This window comes from Oculina patagonica, chromosome 9 (genome assembly GCF_052425735.1).
Source record: "Oculina patagonica isolate OP01 chromosome 9, crgOcupat, whole genome shotgun sequence".
NCBI lineage: Eukaryota > Metazoa > Cnidaria > Anthozoa > Scleractinia > Oculinidae > Oculina > Oculina patagonica.
In genome coordinates this window covers 951,747-973,281 of record NC_135766.1, presented here as the reverse complement: position 1 = coordinate 973,281, position 21,535 = coordinate 951,747, and the positions used below count along the sequence as shown (strand labels likewise).

Here is a 21,535-nt window from a genome sequence, read left to right as displayed (position 1 = left end):
TTCTGTTGTTGTAGAACTGTAAAAAAAGGAGAAGCCAGGCCGGTCTTGAAGAAATTCTAGACCTCGATTACAATGGCCATTTTTCTTCAGACGCACAGCCTCTACCCCTAACTACATAATGTCAACCCCCACGATAACTCATTTTCGTTGTACGTGCTGTTTACCATTTGTTTACATCACATAATTCAACATGTTCAAACAGGTTGATAACAGTCACGTATGGCCCTACTGTTCATTATAATATGCATCAGGGTAACGTTTAACCTTTCAGTCTAAGTAAGATGTCGTACTTGCACCATTACCCGATGCAGTTCGTTCTTGTTTTCTTGGTTGTTTCCGTTGTTGTGCCAGCTGTTGAAGGTATGTCATTTGCTTCCTCCGTTTTATTCTTGAATAACATATTTTTTATCGTCAGTTCTTTTTTTTTAATGCCGTTTTCATGAGAAGAGAAGGGGATTGTGAAATTGGGGGAGGGGCGCACAGACCCAGGAAATTGCGTTTCAAATCTGTTTCTCTTTTATTTAATAGGCTAAGTTCTTGGCTATTGACTGTACATCGAGTCGAAACATTATAGAAGGGAACATTTTGACAAAGAAAGTTTTATTTTTTCCTCCACAGCTCTCAGTTTCAAAGCCGGTAAAGACAACATCACTACCGTCGCACCAGGGTTGTTTGCTTGCAAGAAAATCTTCTTTCCACTTCCTTTCTACGGCGGACAACAAGTTAAGGTTCTCACCTCAGTTGGCCATACCGTGAAGAGTCAAACGCCCCGGAATGGTGCTGCAGTCTGGGTTGAAGATGTTAAAGCCAGCGAATTCACAGTTTGCGTTCTTGAGTTTGGGGATGGATCTAACAACTCTGTCCAGGCTGATTGGCTTGCTTTTGAGACCGCTCTTCCTGATTCCCAGATAGGTACAACCTCCTTGAACGCTTGGACAACTGGAACGGAATGCAAGAGGATCGATTTTCAGCAGGTTAGAATTTTTTTTCGTGACGGTACTGCTAAAGTGACATGAGCTCATGTAAAGAAATTGCCAGCTTGCGAACCCTGATACCAGATATCTAACATAGCAATGGATCAATAATTTTAGTTGCATTCGTGCAAAACACACCAGAAAAGTATGGTTTGTTTACCCGAGAAATACTTGCGTAACAAAGATATAGAGTAATCGAGTCTTCTGGTCAAAGTTGACAGAATATTGTGTTAGCGGTACCTAAAAACAACATGAGTATCATTTTAAGTCATGTTACAATCTTGATGTTGAAACGTCTATCAGATAAGACAAATTTAAAATGTTAAGTCGTTTCCAAACAAATTAATGTCAACACACCATGATAATGTTGTACAATCGACAAATTGAACCCTTTCCACCTTTCGGAAGAGCACTTTTGATTGTTGTTTTATCAAACACGAATTTCTCTTATGTAAAAGAAAAGCTCATTAGCGGTTTTTAGATCAGAGTGCGGTTTATTAAATTGAACTTTGTTGTCCTTACCGGGCTGTCACGGAGAGTACGGAGATCGCATGTGATAATAAGGATGATTTACCATGTAAGAACTTTCCTTGCCATGTGTTCCATGTTTCATGATATGGGTTTGTCGTGAAGTTTTCATTTTTCAGTATTAAGCTGGTCCAAATTCCCTGGTTCCTGGTTTTTCCATTGTCTTACTCGCTCTCTTGCATGGCCCTCGTCTCCGACTCGAGTCTAATGCAGTTTTCTGAATTAAATCTAGTGTCCGTTAATAGTAGAGAAATCCCTTGTCCCCTAGAATTAATTGAATTATGCCCTTTCCTCCCTGAAAATACATGAACAAATTCCCTTGTTCCTGAAAACGGATTTCTAAAATCCTTATGTTCCCTTTACCTCCCCATTCCCCCATTTCCCGTCGTTCTCATTTCTTTGTTCCTCCAGTAATAATATCCCCTCCATTGCCCCCGGTTACCACTCTTTATTTCCTGTTCCCTCCCCCCTAACCCATTCACTCTTCCCCCTTCCTCCTTCCCCCTTCCTCCTTCCCCCTTCCCCCGCCCCTTCAGCCTCCCCTTCCCACCTCCCCCTTCCCCGTTCCCCATCCCCTTCCCGTTTCCCCTTCCCCTTGCCCCTTACCCCTTCCCACTTCCCCCATTACACTTCCCTTCCCTCTTTCCCTTTACCTATTTCTCGTATCCCCCACCGCTTTCATCTCACCCCTTTCCCATCCGCCTGTACCTCGTTTCCCATGCCCTTTTTCTTTCCCTTTCCCCCTCTACCATCTTTCTTCTCCTTCCCCTCCCTAACACCTCCCCCATTCCACCTTCCACGTTCCCCCTTCCCCCTTCCCTACCTCTTTTCCCCTCCCCCCTTCCCCTTCCCCCTTCTTCCTTCGCCCTTCTCCTTCCCAATCCCTATTCCTCACATCCCCTTTCCCCTTGCCCCTTCCCACTGCCCCCTTTACTTTTTCCCTTCCCTTTTCCTCTTCCCCTATTTCTCATATCCCTTTCCCCTTCAACCGTTCCTCCTTCCCCTTTCCCCTTCCCCTTTCTCTCCTGCCCTTTTGACTTGTTACCAACTCATTTGCCGATATCCCGTTATTGTCATTGCTCTGTTCCACCATAATGATATCCCCTCAATTGCCCCGTTTACCTCTTTCTTTTTTTCCTGTTTCACCTCATCAACCTCACTCCCCCCTTTTCCAATCCCCTACTTTCCTATTCCTCCTCACCCTTGCCCCTTCCCACTTTCCCTTTTTCTTTTCCCCTTTCCTCTTCCCCTGTCTCTATTTCTCATATTCTCTTCCCCCTTCCCTCTTTACCATTCCCCCTTACCATTCTCTTTCCCTCAAGCCGCTTTCTTCTCCCCTCCCCCTTCCCCTTTACACTTCCCCTTCTGTCTTCCCCTTTCCTATTCTTATGTCCCATCCCTCTTTCCCTTCCCCTTCCCCCACCCCCGTTTCCCTTCTCCATTCCTCCTTCCCCATTCTACTTGCCATTTCTTTCGTCCCCTTCCCCTTTGCCCCTTACCCCTTTCCACTTCCCCCATTAAACTTTCCCTACCCTCGTTCCCTTTCCTTATTTCTCATACCCACACCCGCTTCCTCCTTCCCCTTCCATTTCCCCGTACCCCGTTTCTCTTCCATTTCTTCCTTCCCCTTTCCACCTCCACCTTCTCCCTCCTCCCCTCCCCTAACCCCTGCCCCTCCCGCTCCCTAACCCCTCCCCCTCCCCTTCCTCTTTCTCCCTTTCCGCTTCCCCCTTCTTTCTTCCCTATTTACATCATCTTCTCCTTTCCCCTTTACCTTTGCCCCTTGCCCATTCCCACTTCCCCATTACACTTTTCCTTCCCTTTCCCTTTTTCTCATATCCCCCACCCGCTTCCCCCTTCCTCTTCCATTTTCCCGTACCCCATTTCCCTTCCCCTTCTTCCTTCCTCTTTCCACCTCCACCTTCTCCCTCCTCCCCCTCCCTAACCCCTCCCCCTTCCTCTTTCCTCCCTTCCTGCTTCTCCTTCTTTCTTCTCCATTCCCCCTTTTCCCCTTTCACCTCTATCTCACATCCTCTTCCTTCTTTCCCCTCCTCCCTTCCCCCTTTACCTTTGCCCCTTGCCCATTCCCACTTCCCCATTACACTTTCCCTTCCCTCTTTCCCTTTCCCTATTTCTTATATCCCCAACCCGCTTCCCGCTCCCCTTCCATTTCCCCGTACCCCGTTTCCCTTCCCCTTCATCCTTCCTCTTTCCACCTCCACCTTCTCCCCCGTTCCCCTCCCTAACCCCTCACCCCCCTTCCTCTTTCCCCCTTCCCGCTTCCCCCTTCTTTCTTCCCCCTTCCCCTTCTTCCCCTTTCACCTCTATCTCAAATCCTCTTCCTTCTTTCCCCTCCTCCCTTCCCCTTTACCTTTGCCCCTTGCCCATTCCCACTTCCCCATTACACTTTCAATTCCCTCTTTCCCTTTCCCTATTTCTTATATCCCCAACCCGCTTCCCCCTTTCCCCTTCCCCCTTCCCCTTCCATTTCCCCGTACCCCATTTCCCTTCCCCTTCTTCCTTCCTCTTTCCACCTCCACCTTCTCCCTCCTCCCCCCTCCCTAACCCCTCCCCCTTCCCTTTCCTCTTTCCCCCTTCCCGCTTCCCCTTTCTTTCTTCTCCATTCTCTTTTTTCCCCTTTCACCTCTATCTCACATCCTCTTCCTTCTTTCCCCTCCTCCCTTCCCCCTTTACCTTTGCCTCTTGCCAATTCCCACTTCCCCATTACACTTTCCCTTTCCTCCTTCCCTTTCCTTATTTCTCATATCCCCTTCCCCTGCCCCATTAACCATTCCCCCTTACCATTCTCCTGCCCTTAAGCCGCTTTCTTCTCCCCTCCCCATTCCCCTTTACACTTCTCCTTTGCTTCCCCTTTCCCATTCTTATGTCCCATTCCGCTTCACCCTTCAACCTTCCTCTTCCCCCAATTCCCTACTTTCACAGTTCTTTTCCATTTCCCCTCCCCTTCTCCTTCCCTTCCAATTTACCCCTCCGTCTTGCTCCTTCACACTTCCCCTGTTTATGTTTCCCTTTCCTCTTCTCCTCTCTCTACTCCTCATGTCCACTTCCCCCTTAACCCCTTCCCCTTCCCATTTCTTTCTTCCCCTTCCCCTTTGCCCCTTCCCCCGTTCACCTTCCCCTTTACACTTCCCCTTCTCTCTTCCCCTTTCCTATTTCTCATGTCCACTTCCCGTTTCACCCTTCCCTCTCCCCTTTTTCTTCCCCTTCCTTCTTACCCCTCCGCCTTGCCCCTTACCACTTCCCCTATTTCTGTTTCCCTTTCCTCTTCTATTGTCTCTATTCCTCTTGTCCCCTCCCCTTCCCCTTCCCCTTTCCCCCTTCCGATTTCGCCCTTTCTCATCCCCTTTGCCCCTTACCCCTTCCCACTTCCCCTTTACACTTTCCCTTCCCTCTTTCCCTTTCCCTATTTTTCATATCTCCCAGTCGCTTCCCCCTTCCACCTCTGATCTCCTTTCATTTTCCCCGTACCCCGTTCCTTCCCCTTCCTAGCCTGCGAGCAGGCTCTCTATTCGGGGGCAACGTGAATATTGAACTGCTTGCTCGAGCGCCGAAGGCGCGATCCCGCGAGTGCCGAAGGCGCGAGTGCGTGGGTGAAGCGGGCACGCCGAGAGAGAGCCTGCACGCGCGCCATTGAATTTCAAATCCGGCTCCTCGAAATGTGACAACTTGTTGACAACTCGCTACGCTTCCGGTGTCAATATATCGATCGAACGCTCGCGCGTTTATTTCGAAAAAAGTTGTAAACAAAGAGAGTGAATGTTACTGTATCTGCAAGTGTACATTTTTGGTAAAATATGAAACTGGTAAATCGCTTCGCATGTAAACGGAAAATTTATTTGAAGCGTCAAATCGCGATGGGAGCCGCGGACAAGTGACGACAGATGTACGAACAAATTGAAAAACAATTCGCAATATTGTCTAGTTTGTCCAGCCGTGTGTTCGATTCCTGTCCCCAAAAAAATCAGAAAATCGAACTTAACTAGTGAGCATCACTCTGCGAACGGCATTTGTAAAGCTGCTTTATTCTCCTGCGCGTTTCGTCCGACTGTCGCGGACTTCTCAGCCGATGCAAATATTAACTGCGAACTGACGCTCGTAACGCCGGTTAAATCTCGCAAAGCAACACAGTTCAAGTTCAACCCATCGATTGTCCCTCCTTCACCTGGTACCGGGCACCCGGTCTTCAATTATACTGGAAAGTGGGCATATTACTAAAACGATAGTGTCTGAGTGTCGCTCGTAAACTTTCTTCTCCACCATTGCCACTGCAAAGAGTTGAAATACATGTATGAAGCAATTGCCGTAACCGGTTTGGATAACCGCAAAAACATCTCGTTCTTCTAGAAGATAATTTACCGCATCTTCCTGTTCTTGTTTTAAGTTATGGAGATCGTTAGAATCAAGCGAAAGTTTCCAAAATGCTTCATGAACGCTGCTGAACGAACTCGCGTGCCTATTCACGGACGCCGGCCGTAGTTGATTTGGCTTTGATGTGGACGCTGGTTTTTCTCACATTTATTAAGCCTGTCATTTTTGACCAATCTGAGTGCTGCGTTCGTGGACGAACGCGCCGGATTTGAAATTCAATGGCGTGCGTGCAGGCTCTCAATTTTAATTGCGGGCTCGCTTCGCTCCCCCAGCGGCTCGCTTCTCTCGCCGACTCGCGCCTTCGGCATTCGCGGGATCGCGCCTTCGGCGCTCGAAGAGTTCAATATTCACGTTGCCCCCAAATAGAGAGCCTGCTCGCAGGCTATCCCCTTCCCCTTTCCCCTCCACCTTCTGCCTCCTCCTCCACCTCCCTAACCCCTCCCCCTTCCACCTTCCCCTTCCTCTTTCCCCTTCCCCTTTTCTTCTTTCTTCCTCTTTCCTCTTTCCCTATTCCTCACATCTCCTTCCTCCTTTCCCCTTGCCCCTTTCCCCTTCTCCCTTCCCTCTCCACCTTTGCCCCTTGCCCTTTTCAACTGCCCCCTTTACTCTTTCCCCTACCTTTTCATATTTGCCTATTCCTTATATATCTACCTTGATTTGATAAAAAGTGGCTATCGGGCTGTTAAGGAATGTATGGGGTTTCATTTTCTTTTTTTTTTTTTTGACGATACGGAGAATTTTTCGGCTTTCTTCCAATGAAATGTCTCCCTGTCTAATGTAGTGAATGCAATCTTACTTTTTTTCTCCCTCTCTGTCTCTCCCCCCCCCCGTCTCCCTCCCCCTAGATTTACTTGTGGTTAGTCTAGCCCAGTCTCTAACTCCAACCCCTCTCTTTCATTTGAATTCTAGTTGCGCGCGCTAACTAGTAGAACAGTTGTGATCTATAGCTTTCCATTCTGCTGTCTAAAGGAAGTTTGCCGGAGGACATCATTAAGTCCTATGAAGGTGGAAGTCTAACGATTTGTAAGTTTTGCGTCGGCTGTTATTGTACCTTAGAACAAAGCTTTAACGGGTTGAACTCTTGACTCGGTTCGTTTTGCTTGGTACAAATAACGTTGTGCTTCCTTTAGACAGCAAAGGTCTTCAGCCACATCAACTTAGGGCTGATTTGAAGGCGGTCATGGCGATATTGGGCTTGAACTCTTCCTTGGCTGGAGACTTAGAAAAATTCTGTTGTAATGTCCGAGGGTATTGGTTCGCTTTTTAACGATTGTTCACATCCGGGGTATTACATTGTGAATAAGATGGAAAGGTTGCAAAGAGCGCAGCTGATGGTCGAAAGGGAATTTCTTAAAACCCTTATGTGAGTAAAATTCACTTCATTTGATGATTATTTTGCCGTTTTGGCTCATTTAGCGATCAGCGCGTTTTGTGATTTGTCAGCGAGAAGCAATTCGATATGCATGGTTTCCGGCCGTGAACTGACATGAAACATATCGAATTGTCTCGCTGAGTCATGAATTGTTTAGTTATTTATTCCCCAATTCCTTGAAAATGAAGCGAACGTCGATGTAGAACGCCTGTTGATAGTTCATTTTAGACCATGCATGGATTTAGAAAGCTTCAGTTCAGCTCTCGCTCTAGCACTTTTTAAGTTGGTTTTTCAGTTGATGTTATTTCATGTTCTAAACAAGTTAATTAAATTTTAGAATTCATAATTTGAACAAAATGCCGTAAATGCAGTCTTCTTGGTTCGAAAAGACATAAATTAGAGTAATCAACGTTCACCTCGAGCTAAAGCTATCCCTCATTCAACGTTCTCTGCCGAAATATGGCTCAGAACTATAGTGTTGTGTCAAAATTCGGAAGACACCTTTTATCAAATCAAGGTAGATATGCTTTCCTTTTTCAACAGTAACTCCTTCGCCTTTCCCTATCCCGTTTCCCCCTGCCCTTTTGTATCTTTACTTACTCATTCTCTGTTGATATCCCGTTGTTGTCATTGCTCTCTTCCACCGTAATGATATCCCCTCCATTCCCCCGGTTACAACATTTTTTTTATTTTCATTTTCACTCCATCACCTTCACTTCCCCGTTTCCCACTTCTCTACTTTCCTATTCTCCCTCACCCTTGCCCCTTCCATTTTTCTGTTCCCCTTTCCTCTTTCCCCTTCATATTCCTCTCTCCCCTTTCCTCTTCCCCGGCTTTAGCAGTCTCCTTCCCATTCTCTTTCCGCCAAGCCGCTTTCTTCTCCCCCTCCCCCCTTCCCTTTTACAGTTCCCCTTCTGTCTTCCCCTTTTCTATTCCTCATGAGCCCTTACCGCTTTACCCTTCCCTCTTCCTCTTCCCCCAATTCCCCACTTTCCTTTACCCTTTCCCTTTCTACTTACCCCTCCGCCTTACCACTTCACGATTCCCTTATTTCTGTTTTCCTTTCCTCTTCGCCTGTCTCTATTCCTTATGTCCCCTTCCCCCTTCCCCTTCTCCCTTTCCATTCCCCTGCCCCAAGCCGCTTTCTTCTCTTCCTTTCAACTTCCCTTTTACACTTTCCCTTCTCTCTTCCCCTTTCCTATTTGTCATTCCCCCAATTCCCTACTTTTCCTTTCCTTCACTTCTCCTTCCTCTTCCTACTTATCCCTTTACCTTGCCACTTGCACTTTCCCACTTCCCCTTTTTCTATTGCCCTTCTCTCTTCCACTTTCTTTATTCCTCATACCCCTTCCTCTTCATTCGTTTCTCCTTCTCCCTTTCCCTTCCCTTTCTCTATTGCTTTTAGTCCCTAAACCTACCTGTTCCCCTCCCTTCTTTAACTACCCTTTGTTTTTCAATTCCCACCCCCTCCTTCCTCCTTCTCCTTCCCTCTTTCCATTCCTCTTCCCGCTTTCCCCTTCACCCTTCCCTTTTTCTTCCCGTTTTCCCCTTTCCCTTTCCCCTACACTCTCTCTTCTCACTTTTTCCTCTTTTTTCTTTCCTTTTATCTTTCCCTTTTCCTCTTGCTCCTTCTCCCTTACTTTGACTCTCTTCATCTACTACCCGGCTCCCTACATCCAAACACCAGTCCCTCCCCCTGCCCCTCTCTCTCTGACACTTGTCCTTGCCCCTTCCTTATGTTCCTCCTCGTCTAATTTTTCTCTGCCAATTACACCTTCCCATGCCCTTTCCTCTTTCCTGGTTCCTCCTTTTAACTTTTTCTCCAGCTCTTTTCATTGCTCCTTTGCACCACTCCACGTACTCCCCTTGCTCCCGTTTTCACATCCTTTTTACGCTCAACCCGTAATCTTACACCACTTGCCCCCAACGCCCTCTGCCTTTTTTGTTTTCCCGTACCTCGTTATTCTGTTTCCCACTCTGCAATCCCCCTTTGCAGCCGCAGGCCGATTAATCCATTCCCCATCCCCTAACTCATTTTCTGACATTAATTCCCTTTATTCCATTCCCTCTTTTGAGACTCGTCTTTGTTTTCCCATTTACCCTTCAGTCATTCATTCTTTTACTTAATTTCCCTTCCGTCATCTCCTTTTTCCTTTTCTCTTTTTCCCCATCCCTTCTCTCTTACCCCTTCCCTGTTACCTTATCCTTTTCCATTTCCTGCCATCCACACCTCCTTCCTTTGTTCCTGCGCTCAATACGCTTCTCTGCTCCCCCACAGAGGGATTCAACCGTTTTCCCTCTTCCCCTAAACTAAAGAGCATCGCGCGCGTTTCTCGCGCTTCGCTTTCTGTGAGATAGACTTGTAGATAAGTCTTCTCTTCCCCGATCCATGATCCCAACACGTACCTACGATTCCCCGAAATCCGATTGGCTGATTTTCTGGTTCTTGTCCTTATTACGTTCTGCCGCTTATTCGCACATTTATTTACTCCCTTATGATTATACAACTCTTTTTTATACTATTATTCTAGCGTTTCGCGACTCTACCAAAGATATTTGTGACAGCTACTCATCAATTTCCCAAGAGACCTCAGGACGCCATGGCCGTGTGGGTGGAGGACTTGCGCGTGGACAATTTCAAAGTTTGCCTTCGGGAAGCCAAGATGTTTGATGGGCCTCATGAGAACATAAAAATTGTAAGAGAATTTATTTTGCTTTTTTCCTTAAAAAAATTACACAAAGTTATGTTTCTGCTCTTTTATAATATTAACGTATACCTACGAGGCCAGATGATTGAATCTGATGACAAGCCACACGCCTGATTAATCAAATCGGTGTACAATATAATATGTAGTAATCTTATCCTTTTCTTTTCTTTTTCCCGCAGAATTGGATGGCTTTTACAAATCTAAGGGTTGCCAACTTTACCTTGACCGACAGTCTCGTGTTTACCAATATGAACTCTCCATCTAATCAAGATAATTATGCTTTTTGTCAAGTTAGTATATAATGAGCTACATCTCTTTTATCTCATGTTACCTATATTTATCAATGTAAAAAAAAGAGCAACAAAAAAACAATATTGACAGACAACTGTCTCAATAGTTGGCGCGTAGAGAACACTTTTGTTTGCTTCACTATTACCAAATGATTAAGACCAAATGTTATGATCGACATCTACTTTTTCACTTTTTAATGCCAAGATCTGATGATACGACCTAACAATATTTGATACATTTGTTTTTTCATTGCAGACAATAAACTTTACAGAGCCATTTTATGCTCCTCCTGTCGTGATAGTGACACCAAAGCACAGTGATAACAATAATAATTCTCATCTATCTGGATCAAGTTGCAAAGCTGTTACTGCTTGGGTTGAGGTAAGGAATACTTTGGGTAAGATTTGATACACATCCAGGGGACAAGGCAGGAATTCACGAGCGCCAAGCAGTTGATGTCTAGCAAAGCGTTCAGATTGCGTATTCTATGAAAGCCTCATTATATGTGCGAGGGTTAAGTCAAAATTGTGGTGGAAAAATTATCACTTCAAAGGGATGTTTCTACTATTTTTGTTTTATTCAGCATACTTCAACAACGGATGCACGGGTGTGTGTGAAAAATTACAACAGTGACGCAAACAATAAAGATATCATCACAGTTGACTACATGATCACTGGAGGTGAGTAAGGAGGTTCTTGCACAAACAAAACTTCTTATGGTGTTGTAAAAATTGTCCTTGAATTCCCAAGCATTGTCTTATACCATTTAAGGTGGCAAAAAATTAAGATAAGATGGAGGATTGAATTATGTTAACATTTTCCAGACTGTTGTGTAAATAATGGAAAGCGGTTCCAGTTATAGAGGATAAATCGCAAAGAAAATGACCTGGAGGGGAATTTAAAAAACGTTTCTTATTTGGTGATTTTAATCATTTAATTTGTTTTTTGCCAGCCTTGGATCCCTGCATCGATATGAAATGTCATTACCACTGTCTGTGTAAAGCGTTTGGACCTCATGATGCTCGCTGCGTTTCTGTAGAGAGTTGTCCATCCTATCAAGAACCGGTGTGTTCTTCAAATGGCACAACTTACGATAACGAGTGTCTGTTTCAACAGGAAATGTGTCAGCTGCAGCTCAACTACTCCGTCCAACACCCTGGTAGTTGTGAAGGTTAGAAACACTTCAAATTGCTTTGCACTGTATTTCGGACGATGATGATTATAATGATGACCATGATGTTGATGATGCCATCAAATGAACCAAAATGAGTTATCCATTAGCACTTAATACTGCTTTATCTTGATATTTTTCAGGATTTCCATTTCAGAGAGGGCGACGTCACATGCCACATATTCCTTCACTGGGATATTCTCATTGTGAAGTAATTCGCCTAAAACCTTTTGTGTTCTATCCTGACAAGCTACTTGAAGTTCAGATCACTGTCAATCATATTGACACCAGTGACACGTCCTATGTACACGATGCAGCTGTATCGTGGGTCGAAAATGTCGCCTATAACCAATTTACTGCATGTGTCATGGCGGCAGGCTATAATGAACGAAAGGCAAACGCGAACGTGACAGTTGATTGGATGACGTACCAAGGGGCGCCAGAAGGTGGTGTTGCTGGGGAAGTACGAATGTCACAATGGTGGACTGGAACGACTTGTAAAGTTGTCAATTTCCCATCGGTAAGTAAAGTGGTTTATATTTTGGAACTTCATATTGCAAGACGTCTTGCCTTGTACTAAAATCTTACAATGCCGCTTGTTACTCAGCTTTTTACTCGTTTACAAAAATGTCAAGTTACTCAGAATGTTCTCACCTTCCTTGACTGTGGTAACAACAACAACAACAACAATAACAGTTAGAAGAATGACAACTTCAGCAACAGTAAAACGAAGAGTAACAACGACAAGACGCAGTGCCATCAACAACAATCGATCAGAACAATGAGAGTAAAAGTTAAAGCAACAGAAACAGCGGCAACAACAACCGGTAACAAGTTAGCAACGACAGAAACAGCAGCAATAATTACAACCGCTACAGAAAATATTATAACAAAAAAATAACAACAACAAAAACAACGACGACGATGACGACAACAATAGCAACAACAAAAACAAAAACAAAGGCAATACAGCAACAATAGCAACAGTATCAACAATAAAACCAAAAACAATAACAACAGAAGCAGCAACAACAACAACAAACACAAACACACCAATGATGACGGCAGCAACAGGGACAACAACAACCAGAGTGAGCATTGTACCAAGCATTTTTTACCGACTTGGGATAGTTACAACTGCATGGCTACCTATGTATTGTCCAGTTCAATGTAAACTGTTTTGTTTTGTTTTCCATGCAGGGGAAGTTTTCAATTATACCTTCAGTATTTGCAACTGCTGTACACCATCATGGCGGGCTGAAGCGTGACGCTGCCAGTGTGTGGCTTGAAGATGTCACGCAATCTTCATTCAAAGTTTGTTTGAGAGAACTGCAGAACTACGCAGGATCCCATGAAGATGTTTATATTGTAAGTGTTGCAGTTTTCCATGTTGCTTATTTCAATACACAGAACGCCGCGTACTAAATTTTTGCCTATGCTTTTCCTTCATCGATTAAGGAAGTCTACTGTAGATGGTTAAACAAGACTAAGGATGCCTTTAATTTCTTTATAAAAGTGGTACCATTCCAGTTGCACAAACTTGCTTTTAAAAGTTCGAACAAGTTTCCATTGTTATAGGGTGAAACAAAACCAGGTTTCTTGTGAAAATGGTATACTGCTGCTTAATCGATTCTTTTTATTCATAAAACTAAAACTAGCTATTAAAGGTTATTAAATAATATGGTAAACGTGATTAGTTCATCATTTACGTGTCTAAGTTTAAATACTTTTTCGTTTTTTGTCTTTCTTTGCTTTAGAAATGGCTGGCGTTTTCGTCTTTGCAAAAACCTCTCTTCAAAGAGCATAATTCAGTCTACTTTGATAACGCCCGGCATCCTCCTGCCAATTACAATAACGCCTATTGCAAGGTGAGCATTTTTTAAAATAAAGTATTTTAAAACTGCCTAAATTTTATTGGCACATTTGAACTCAGCTTACATTGCGACCACGCACTTAATTGCTATTTTGGTTTCCACTCAGTTTTTAACTTAATCTGTGAAACGTTTTCTGCAGGATGTCCAGTTCACAATAAAGTACAACGATACACCAAACGTGTTTGTTTCAGCAAATCATTCATCAAGCGGTGGAAATCTGAAACCAATACATAATGGCATAACTGCTTGGGTGGAGGTAAGGCAGACGGACAGTACTTTATGCCGTACTTTTTTTAATCCTTTCAAAGCATGTTTCTGGTCTTCAGTTCGGCATTTTTAATGGTCTGAAAATTCACTCAGGTTTGCTAGCTAAGAACTCAACCGGTGTATTTCTGCTAGATTTCAACCTGTTTTTTGCCGATAACTCCGCTTTGCTTTGCAATTGATAGTATTTTATTTTCACGCATTTAAACCGGATTATTCTATTTCCGCCATACTTTGAATTGATTTGGCTTATCTGATATTTGCTTACTGTTGTATCCTTTCTCTTTCTTCTCCCTTGCAGTTCGATTCTTTACCAATTTTCCACCTATAATAGCTAAAAATATTGTCACTGAAACATTTAAATATAAAGCGAAATAAAAGTTTCCTTGTACAATGGTGGTGTACTCACCTGATTTGACACTAGCTTCCCCAATAATTAACCATATTTACTTTTCGGCTTTTACTTATTCCATAGACCCCTTTACCTTCGTATGTAAATTGCCCATTTCAGATCATGTAATGGTCTCCAGAGATTTTTTTTATGGAAATTATTTATTCATTTCCACGTAAATTTGCTTGAATTTAAAAGAAATAATTCTCAAGGTAACATTACGTGGACTAAAATGAGACAAAAAGCAAATGAAGCTTAAGAGGTCTAAACATCGGAAAGATCAACCATTTCACTTATTTTGTCTATTGAACATCGCCTCTTAACCCTATTCAGACCGGGCTTTTTTGGACCTTCTCTGACCGGGGGGAGTGGGGCTTCGGAAGCCCCCCCATGTTACTTCCAGAATATTCAAGCAATCACAATGAAACTTATAGGATGCATTGTATGTCCGAACATCTCCTTTTTTTGTTATACTTCACGTGGGATGGTTACGTCACATCACGTGACAATTGCATCATGATGTCAAAACAGCCGCCATCTTTGATCCGCCATCTTGGATTTAAAAATTTTTCCAAAATGCCAGAAAACCACCCAAAATGACTGCAAATTACTCAAAATCAATAAAAATGTGCTTTAAACCCGTAAAATGTAAAAATAGTTCCATTTATTTTTTTATTAACAGAAACATGCAAAAATACAAATTTGAGAAAACATGCCCGTCAAAAAATCGTTGCCATGGAGATGTCACGTTCCTGACACATCATCTAATCCTACCAAATTATTGCCAGATAAATTTTAGGAAAAAAAAAAAGTTTGGCAGCGTTTGGTAAAATCTTCAAAAAGTTGTAAGAGTTCAAAGTCAGCGCGGGCCTCAAAAGCCCCCCCCCCCGGTCTGAATAGGGTTAAGAATTGATGACGTCAAAATGTTTCCATCTTAATGCTTTACCTAACTCACTGGAATTAATTATTACCTAACCTGTTTTGCTTTGCTCTTTCGTTTTTTATTGTTTTTAAAGTACATCAACAGGACGGGATTCCGGGTATGTTTAAAGGAATTGTACGAGACAAAGTATGATCCGCTGTCAGTATCATACGCGATCTTATCAGGTAACGTCCCGTGAAAGGCAAGTTTTTCCTTTCGTTTTTTCGTCATTCGAAAAGGGGATCTATTTTGTGATGCTGACAATTCCAGTAACCTTTCATTCAATTTTGATATGTCAACAAAAAATGAACGAGCGAAATTTCACTCTACGACAAGGCAAAACTAAAACGGTGCCTCTTTTTTTTATATACGCAGATATATGCCGTCCAGGATGGAGTTACTTTGGTGGCTATTGCTACTATACAAGCCCAGAATGCACCTCATGGCTGACCGCCGAGTCAAACTGCTCCGCAATGAACTCCGATCTGGTGACAGTACACAGCCAAGAAGAGAATGTGTACATACAGCACCGACACAACGGCGAGAGATCATGGATTGGGTTGAACGATCGGAGTGTGGAGGGTTCGTTTGTGTGGACGAATAAAGAAGTCAACGGTTTCAGGTTCTGGGCGCCAAAACAGCCAAATGACTGGAACAATGAAGACTGTGTGCACACTCTCGGGGCCAGGCATGGATACACCTGGAACGACGTCCCTTGTGGCAACTGTTTTAACTATACCTGTTTTACAGGTAATTTTAGTGCTATCGAGTAATTAAAACTGCTTGAAAAGGAAGACAAAATGAAAGAAATTTAATAGCCATGGCCACAGGAACAGAAAGATTAGCTGCGACGCTGTCTGTTACAATGTTTTAAGTTTTTGTAATTCAAATAACGCCATTTTGTTTCTGTTTTGTAGTTATTGAAATAATTTGTTTCAATTTGCTGTTACAACAACTATAAAATTACCTGGGTTCATTATCTAAGGACTCCCGGTACCGTGGACTTCGGATCGAACGGTCTGCGTCCGAGCCATACCAGGGGTCTGTACGTTGTGTGTTCAAGGGCAAGACACTATACTTTTATAGTGCCTCTAGCCACCCAGGTGTATTTATACCTAATAATACATTTTTTGTACGCTTCGGCGGCATATCAAGCGAGTTGGGTTTAGCCATGGATCGTAGGGCGAGACGCAGCCTTATTAGCCTCTGAAGCCTACCGAATAGGTACGATTAGGTATTTACCGTACCCAAATTCATGTAAACTTTAATGGGTTTCGTCTCGTCTTCGAAAAAATCGCTCTGTTGAAGCCATGCTTGCTAGGAAGATAATGCAATTTGTGATGAAATACTTGTACGGATAGTTTTTTGGTCTTCAACACTTTTATTAAGTTAGTACTCTTCTGACATTTGTGACTCGTTTGTTTGGAGTTTTATTCTCTAAATTTCAACATAAAAATTTGACGACAAATTTAGTCTGAATGTTTCAGTACTTGTCGACAAACATAGCGCAAGTGGTAAGCGCGCTTAATTTTAGTTTTGGCTGGAATGTTTTAACTCCTCTCACAAACAGTAAACACATAAACTTAAATTACGCCAATTAAAAGTTCTGTTTTATTAGTAAAACCTCTTTTCAATTCATTTTACGGTTACACTAATTTACTTTGAAGTGACCACAATATCGTTGCATATCAGGTCAAGATTCTGATTGGCTTATTTCGAATTTGGGTACGGTAAAAATGGGTAGCGCCGAATTATGCTGTAGGGTAACGCTGTGATGTAAAGGCATCTCATCCAGGGGAAGTAGAACGACTCATGGCTGCGTCATGCTACTGAAACCTGGATAAGCTCCAGCTGTATGGGCCACTTGGCTCTTCGCAGACTTTACTTTTTTCAAACAGCTACGGGCTATAAGGAAAATGTAGTTTGAATGAAAGTGAACTAAGTCAATGTTTCCCAATCAAAAGTAACCTTCTTCGTTTGTTTAAGGAAACTTTTCGTTCAATAGTTTGAAGGCCTGGTCAAGATGCAGGAAATTTAAGCGACACTTAATACTTTAACCGACATCTTTTTTAGATATGGGCGAGTGCTCCTCCAACTCTGATAGCTGTGACATCAATGCTGTCTGTAGCAATACAGATGGATCGTACACTTGCACATGTAACGCTGGTTTTTCAGGGGATGGCAAAATTTGCGTTGGTAAGGTTTTTTTTGTTGTTGTCACAAGAACATTGTTGTAACACTTCGTGTTCCTTATCTGAAAGCAACAATCTAGACGGCACCAGCACTGAATGTCTCCATTGAAACTTTTTAGATACCGACGAGTGCTCCTCCAACTCTCACAGCTGTGACGTCAATGCTGTCTGCAACAATACTTATGGAGCTCACACGTGTGTATGTAAAGCTGGATTTTCAGGGGATGGTAAAAGCTGCGTTGGTAAGTCGTTTATTTTTTCAACAAAAAAGGTGACAATTTTAAAGTGTTCCTCGTCTGAAAAAAAGTCATTAAGCTTGATAGCAACACTGCAGCTGGCGAAAGTCACAAAGAACGGTATTTACGCAGTAAATTCACAACTTTATAATAAACGTGAACAATATTGTTTGCGGAAAAATGGTTTAGGTTACTGATGAAATACGTGAATTGTTTAACTTCCATGCTTGACCATAGTTAGTATTCCCCTCTTCTAACTATGGCTTGAATTATGTTTGTTAAAAGGATTCAGAAGCTTAAAAAAGAATAAGTAAAACAAAATGTTGTGGTGATGCAGTCACATACCACACGTGACGCAATACTTGCGCGCGCAACTTAAGAATGAAACCTGTTTTCTCGCAAATTGAAGCCACTTTCTTTACAAACGCAAATAAAACTATAGCAGTGCATGATTCAGACTAGGAGTACGCATTTAAGTAACAAGACGAACGGAAAAAATGGAACATCAGACTCTGGCTTATCTTCTCTTGTGGTCTCGCCACTTTAATGTAGAAAACTCAAGCGTTGAGGAAAGTAACACATCACGCGTACGCCGCCTTTTGGCAGTGAATTACTACTTTAAGATTGGTAAAAGCTATATTGGTTTAACGGTTAATTAAAAACGAATTTTGGATCTTTTTCGGATGAAGCCTACTTAAGAAATCAGTAAAACCTTCAATATTTGGGCAATGTGGAAAATACTATATTTATGGGTGGATTTTGACTTTTAAATATAATAGAATAAAAGTGATACTTTTGGATGTTTTTTTTAATGCTCCGCAGATATCGATGAGTGTGTCAGCGGTGTACACGACTGCCACCGTTTAGCTTCATGTACAAACACTGAAGGATCCTACAATTGTTCGTGTAACCATCCTTACACAGGAGATGGAAAAAATTGCACGAATACCATGGGAGGTGAATACTCCACTTTGATTGTGCTTTTTCTTTTAATATTAAAGAAGGCAAGATAGTTCCAGATTTATACCAGTTCTTATTATGCTGTCCGAATGACAAGCGATAACGCCCCTGTACTTTTGGCATTTGTACTGAGTGCCGTGCAGCGAGCCTGTGCTCTACCAAGCCTTTTGCCCGATCATGTCACAAGTCCGCCCGTCCTTTTATCTGATCCTAGACGCACAATATCGCCTGAAACCTTCGGTTTCAAAAGGCTTGTTTTCTATCAAATTATAACGTTGACTAAAACACGGATCCCTAAGTCCGATTGGTCACTGCTTTGTAACATGTTAAATCTAAACATATTTGTAGAAATATGTTTAAATAAGTAAAATATAGCATCATGTCAATATTGTTTTATTTTTTTTCATGTCAACTTTTCAGTAAACTGTGATTGCTGGCGAAGCCAATCCAGAAGTCCATTGGCTGGTGGATGGGGATACGGAGGTTACCCTGATGCAATCGATTTCCAAACAAATGGCAACGTAAAACTGCAGGGATACCGTCTGTGGGGCGTCAACAGCGGTTCAGCAACCTTCCAAGTCACCATTCGTTTGTATCGTGGCAGTTCTTTGATCGCAGAGAAGACTGGGTCCTACTTCACCAGATCCTCTGACCAGACGTTTGAGGTGCTTTTCTCACAAGAGATTTCTATTCGTGCAGGTATCCTGTACACAGCAACAGCTACAATAACGACAAGCACACATTCGTTTTATCTTAACGATGGAATGAATAGTGCTTCCTGTTCCGGGGTAACAGTTTCCTTTTCATCGTCCTCAAAAAATAGCAACGGATCTAGTGTGTCTAGGGGACAAATACCAGCGCTAATTTTCCGTGCGCAAAAATGTCAAAAGTGAACTCAATATTACAGAGTTGAGCTGCAACCCTGATTGAAAGGCTTATAACTCCACTGTTATCCCGATTTAGAACTACCCAATTATCATGAACAAAGCTTGTTCATTGGTGAATTGATTCCATTCATAAAAAAATGGGGAAATGTAACAGTCTAGAATAAAAAATTATAGAACCTCAAATTTACTACAAAATGAAAGGCTTAGAACTAGCCAATTACCAATGAACAAGCTCATGTAATCAAGCTCTAAGCGTTTTAAACAGAGCCATAGCTGCAACACTGACCTGACGACTGACTTATTTCTGTTTGTTATCGTGTTATATCCGACAACAACACGACGCTTGAACACAACTTTGCCTCTTACTCGAGAGCTATGTTTAAAGGGATTATTTCAGGGATTTCACAGATTTTTGGTCTAAACTGTTCTGAAATCAGTGGTAGACAGCTTATTTTTCCCAGACGCGCGGGAACAATTTGAAAACGTTTGCCTAATTTCCCAGGTAATTTTAATTTTCAAAACAACCGCCCTTCGGCTAAACAAAAAACTACATCGAGCCTCCTTAAAATCCGTGACATAGTCCCTTTAAAGTAGATGTTGTTACCTTGGCGTCTTTAAAAAGTGTTATCTGCTGATATGCCCCGTGGTATTTTTTCGCTCAGTCGAAATAGGTGTTCCAAGCAGTTTTCGGCTATGGCAAAACACTTGACTAAGTAAATCATGCATTTTTTGTCTTCATGTGAAGAAAAGAGATTTATTTAAAAATAGTGTAACTGTAGTCAGGAGATTACATAGTTTGTTAGTGGTTTAACGCTAACTGTTTTTTTATGTTACTTTCAAACGTTTCGGCTAGTCTCCATCAGTTGAAATCGAAAAGCTGTTACACGCGATTTTTTTTAAAAAAGTAACACGTTATATGTATGCGCCGAAAAAAAAATAACCTATAAAGGACATGTTGCACGAGGCAATTGTTCTTGGAACTTGCAACGCAACAGACGTTGCATTGCCTGTTGCCAAAAAATCACATGTAACACCCCATTATTATTGCAACCTGCAATGCAACAAAATGTTGTTTTGTAAGGTGCAAGAAAAGTAGAAAAGAAGAAAAGTGACGATGAAAGGGAAATATTTGCGACGAAAACATTTTTCTGATTGATTGTCCGGTTTCATTTTAAAATCATCTTTCTAATTATGCCAGTTTTTGTTTTGGATATTTAGCTTCGTTTATTCTTTTGGACTGATTCTGGATTAATTATTGCGATTTTCTGACATCTAAAGAAATACTGGCGGATCGAAAAAGACGGACTTTATGAAGACATACGACTTAATTAACCAGTTTATTATGAAGAACATTACACAGGCCTTTTCAAGTATCTAGTAACGGTTTTAAACTTAATGAGATGGCTTACACCACACCTCACTGGCTGTTTTGTACGGTTTCTGGGTTGTTGATTGCATGTATTAATTCTGAATTTAATGGTAAGAACTCGCTTAAAAGTAATAAGTAAGTAAGTAATCAACAGTGAAAATTCTGCCTTATTTATTATAAATGCAAATGGGAAATGCAAAAATCAGCTTGGAAAGTACAGTTCATAAAAGTTTTGAAAACGATGAAAATTTAACGATTCCTTTAATCATGTAAAGGAGAAATTGCATCCAATCTGGTGTTTCAAGTAATCAATGAGGTTAAAGGTTTATAATAATAGCCCAATTTCGATATTTTCAAATTCAGTCAAAAACAATAGACATCACTACGAGGCTCCGGGGAATAAACCCCACAAACTCTATAGTTTAGTCCCGGAGCCTCGTCCTGAGGTCTATTGTTTTAGGCTGAATTCTAATATATCGAAATTGGGCTATTACAATGTTATTCCGTAGCATATAGTCTCATAACCGCTTGCTAATGACAATATCGGCAAGATATGATATAAACGTGTGCATGCTGTGCACGCAACACTAAGATTATAGTCAGGAGTACACATAGTATTGACTTTAGGAATTAAAGCTTTGAAAGCTTCTCTATCAAATGTTTTATTTTATCATGTTAAGATGATATCAGTACATTCGATCAGGGTATTTTATTGAATAAGGTTAAAAGGTATAGATGAATTACAATGTGTTGCCATGATCATAATTAGTAGGGACTGGACTAGATCATTTTATAATATACCCACAGTACTAGTGAAATAAGTTCAGGTATCCAAACGATAATGCATCAATTTGTTCACGTAACTGTAATTATCGGCTAATGCCGTATTTACGTGATAACGTGGAGTTGTATGAGAAAATGTACGACTTGCAACACAAATGTAATAACATATGTTGGGTGTATTTGTTGTCTTTCTTTGAAGATACCATTAATAAAATAATCGAGAT

The 21,535-nt window shown here is 42.0% G+C and overlaps 1 protein-coding gene and 2 pseudogenes across 3 annotated transcripts in view; 2 read left to right on the top strand and 1 right to left on the bottom strand.

Annotated features, from left to right (window-relative positions):
* The window catches only part of LOC144665203 (uncharacterized), a 277,333-nt pseudogene that overhangs the window by 176,326 nt on the left and 79,472 nt on the right, over window positions 1-21,535 (bottom strand). The gene's annotated exons all lie outside the window — the stretch shown is intronic.
* The window catches only part of LOC144665199 (uncharacterized), a 78,462-nt pseudogene that overhangs the window by 31,285 nt on the left and 25,642 nt on the right, over window positions 1-21,535 (top strand). The window lies entirely within an intron of this gene.
* LOC144665200 (uncharacterized) lies at window positions 282-21,490 on the top strand. The gene is made up of 17 exons (XM_078526387.1): window positions 282-360; window positions 619-974; window positions 9,795-9,959; window positions 10,151-10,261; window positions 10,518-10,643; window positions 10,846-10,942; window positions 11,215-11,433; window positions 11,577-11,953; window positions 12,634-12,801; window positions 13,191-13,301; window positions 13,447-13,563; window positions 14,979-15,069; window positions 15,260-15,634; window positions 16,958-17,080; window positions 17,196-17,318; window positions 18,135-18,269; window positions 18,693-21,490. Exons 1-17 carry the CDS (start codon window positions 282-284, stop codon window positions 19,163-19,165), a joined length of 3,246 nt encoding a protein of 1,081 aa, XP_078382513.1. The 3' UTR covers window positions 19,166-21,490.